Source organism: Mandrillus leucophaeus, unplaced genomic scaffold (assembly GCF_000951045.1).
Source record: "Mandrillus leucophaeus isolate KB7577 unplaced genomic scaffold, Mleu.le_1.0 Scaffold28, whole genome shotgun sequence".
Lineage (NCBI taxonomy): Eukaryota > Metazoa > Chordata > Mammalia > Primates > Cercopithecidae > Mandrillus > Mandrillus leucophaeus.
The window spans coordinates 188,378-191,367 of record NW_012102920.1 but is presented as its reverse complement, the minus strand read 5'-3'; the positions used below and the strand labels follow the sequence as shown (position 1 = coordinate 191,367).

The window sequence follows — 2,990 nt, the reverse complement described above, 5'->3', positions numbered from 1 at the left end:
ATTTTTAGAGAGATGGGGTTTCACCATGTTGGCCAGGAAGGTCTCAAACTCTTGACTTCAGGTGATCCACCTGCCTTGGCCTCCCAAAGTGCTGGGATTACGGGTGTGGCCCGGCCCTGCTTTCTAAGTGCCGGCCAGCATCACCTTGTTTTCATTTCCGTATTATGATCATTATCACCAACATCTGTGGCAAGAGCACGTTCCTGATTCTGCACATAAGTGGGGTTTTTCCAGCGGGGATGTGGACTAAAAGAGTGGTCAGAGTCTTCACAGCTAATTAAATTGTTAGAAAACTTCCAAGCATCAGCTGACACGATTTAGAAAATAGGACAGAAAAACCTTCTCCCTGACAAACACTGAACACCAATTGTATCCCAGCTCTGCAGTCTGGCCAGCCCCTCCAGATGGGGACAGGGACCACTCCCATGGGAGGCCGGGGGATCAAGACACATGCAACAGGCTCTAGCAAGCCTGCCAGTCCCTCTCCTCTCCCCAGCCATCTTCCTGGAAGCAAGGAGTATGCCGGAGGCAGTGCCGCCCATGTTTTAAATAGAAGAGATTTCGTGGAAATGGTAGCAATGGTGAAGGAGGGAGGTAAAGAGATCAGGAATCGGAGGGGAGAGAGCTGGGTCCATCCCTTCCATCAAACCCGCTCCAGATAAAGCTTAGAGGCTATCTCACATTTCAAAAGGCCTTTCTCAGTCGTCCCAGGGCAGAGCTGGGTTGTTTGTTTTTAAATGTTTATTTTCTAAGTGTCCTGCAAACCCCTGAAGGAAAGGGGGGCTGGGTGAGCAACGCCCACTCTGGCAGCAAGAGCTCAGTTTGCAAATCAAAGGGCAGCTTCCCTCCTCCAGCCATAGCCTTCAGAGGGAACTGGCTTTGGAGGGAGGCTACAAGCCCATGCTGTCTGTGTCCAGGGGTCTGGGCCCCAGGGGCCGAGCGGGGCCGGGCCTCACCATCGGTCGGGCAGCCGCCCTCACCTCCCCATTTTTCAAAGGGGCTCTAGCGTAAAACCCAGCTCCCCAGATAAGGGGATATATGGTGCCTGTTTCCTCTCCTGAGGTTTCACCCAGTGGGGAAAAGCCTGGGAAAAAAGAACATGGCCTCTTTCCTAAATCAAAAGAAACATGAGTCTCCATCAGCCATGAAAGGAATGGCAAATGAAATACAAATGAGATGTCATTAAAACAAGAAAGGCCTAATGAATTCTCTTCCTGAAGCGGAGGCAAGGACCGGAAAAGACAGGGCTGTGTTTTGGCTCCAGAGAAATGGACTTGGGGCACCAGCCCAGCCCAGTCCAGCCCACTGGGGCTGGGGAGGGAGCCTTGAAGGGGTCTGCAGCCGTGTAATGGGATACCATCATCCTCATGTCACTCCTCGGCCCACGATCTACGACTCTGGATTAGCACAGAGGCCTGGGTCCCTCCTGAAAATCTTCCAGGAACAAATGCCCCCAGGCACCAGGCTGCCCAGTCCACAGGCCCTGGAGGGTGGGCGTGGCTTGTACCCATGTCTGAGGCCCACCAGGTGTCTGAAAGTGCTCTTGCCCAAATGACCCCCTGTGGCATACGGGGACACTCACCCGGTTATCGCCTTCGGGGGCGAGAGGGTCTGTCATCCAGGATCCAAACCTCGAGCCGGAGGTCTTGACAGTCACGGGGTCACTGATGCCCGTCAACTTCCCGCAAGCTGGAAAAGAGCGCACAGGTCAGGAGAGGGAGGGCAGGGGCCCCGGCCCGCGGCGGTCACCCTGACCCCGACTGCCCAGAGCACACGTGCCATGCGGCGGCTTCTCCTCTTGCCCTCGGGGTCTGGGGTGCTGTGGAAAGATGCGCACGCCCTTGTTTTCACAGACAATTCCCCCTGTCTCGGAAAGGCTACCTCCTCCCCAAAACAGAGCAGCTGTGGCCAGGATAGCAGGGAAAAGCCGTGAGCAGACAGCCGCCCTCCTGCGCTCCACCCCTCCTCAGCCTGCTGCACCCATGGCCTGGGGATGGGGGTGCCGGAGCAGCACCTCTAGGAGAGGGGTCAGCTCTTTCCAAGACTCAATTTTCTTCTCTTGGAAATGGGAACAGCAGCAGCTCCACCCCCAAGGGCATTAGACGTCATGCCCTGACAGCCCAGCCCAGTGGGGCACAGTTAGGCGCAGTGTCAGACACTGCATCCAGGCAGGCCCTGTCCCACCACGGAGCAGCAACACCACCAGCGACCCCGGAACTGACCGGGACAAAGGCCACAGCGGCCTTCGCGCAGAAGGAGCCTGCGCGCTTCTCCCACGGGCCTGAGCCAGCTGCTTCTGCCTGTGGGAGGAGCCCAGGCTGGAGCGCTGGGATGTTGAGCACCAGGGTGGATGGGATCCTGGATGTGACCTCAGCAGCCCTCCGTCTCACAGAGGACCGTGGAGGTGAGGAGGGACACACCCGGGCCACCCGGTGATTCGGGTTGAGGCTGGAGCCCCCCACACCCCTGAGGGCTCAGGGCGGCTTCCACACCCACTGCACAGGAACACAACTCTTCCTGCCGGCAGGCCGGCATGTCTGCGCAGCCACGCAGCTCTTCCACAACGCACGAGCCTCAGCCGCCCTCGGAAGGCCCAAATGCTCCTGATTCTAGCAGGGACCCTGGATGGGAAGTGGTTGGTTTCCCTGCAGAGGGTAGAGGAAGGGCCCCTCGGCCGCAAGCCCCCGCACCCTGCCCTGACCCTCCCGGCCAAGCCCGCCTGTGACCTCCTAGGTCTGCGTGGCACCCTCGGTGGGCTTGCTCGAGCACATGAGTCCAGAGGCCATCCATGTGCGGGGGAAGACTGCCGGCGAGTGCGTCTGGACCTCGGCTCAGCCAGGATAATCCCGCAGGCAAGCAGGGTGGGGCAGGCTCCAGGCTGGTACCCGGGAGGGCACAGCCCGGCCACTCCCATGCTCAGCGCAGGTCTTGGGGTGCCTCCCACTCTCTCTCAACTGGAAGTGGCGAGTGTGCCTGTTATTGGCATCACA

General features: G+C 58.7%; 1 protein-coding gene across 1 annotated transcript in view; it reads right to left on the bottom strand.

Annotated features, from left to right (window-relative positions):
* OLFM1 (olfactomedin 1) overlaps window positions 1-2,990 on the bottom strand; it is a 47,031-nt gene that overhangs the window by 22,548 nt on the left and 21,493 nt on the right. The window contains exon 5 of the mRNA XM_011985044.1: window positions 1,583-1,689. Within this exon, the coding sequence (XP_011840434.1) occupies window positions 1,583-1,689 (107 nt within the window). The remainder of the gene's footprint in view (window positions 1-1,582; window positions 1,690-2,990) is intronic.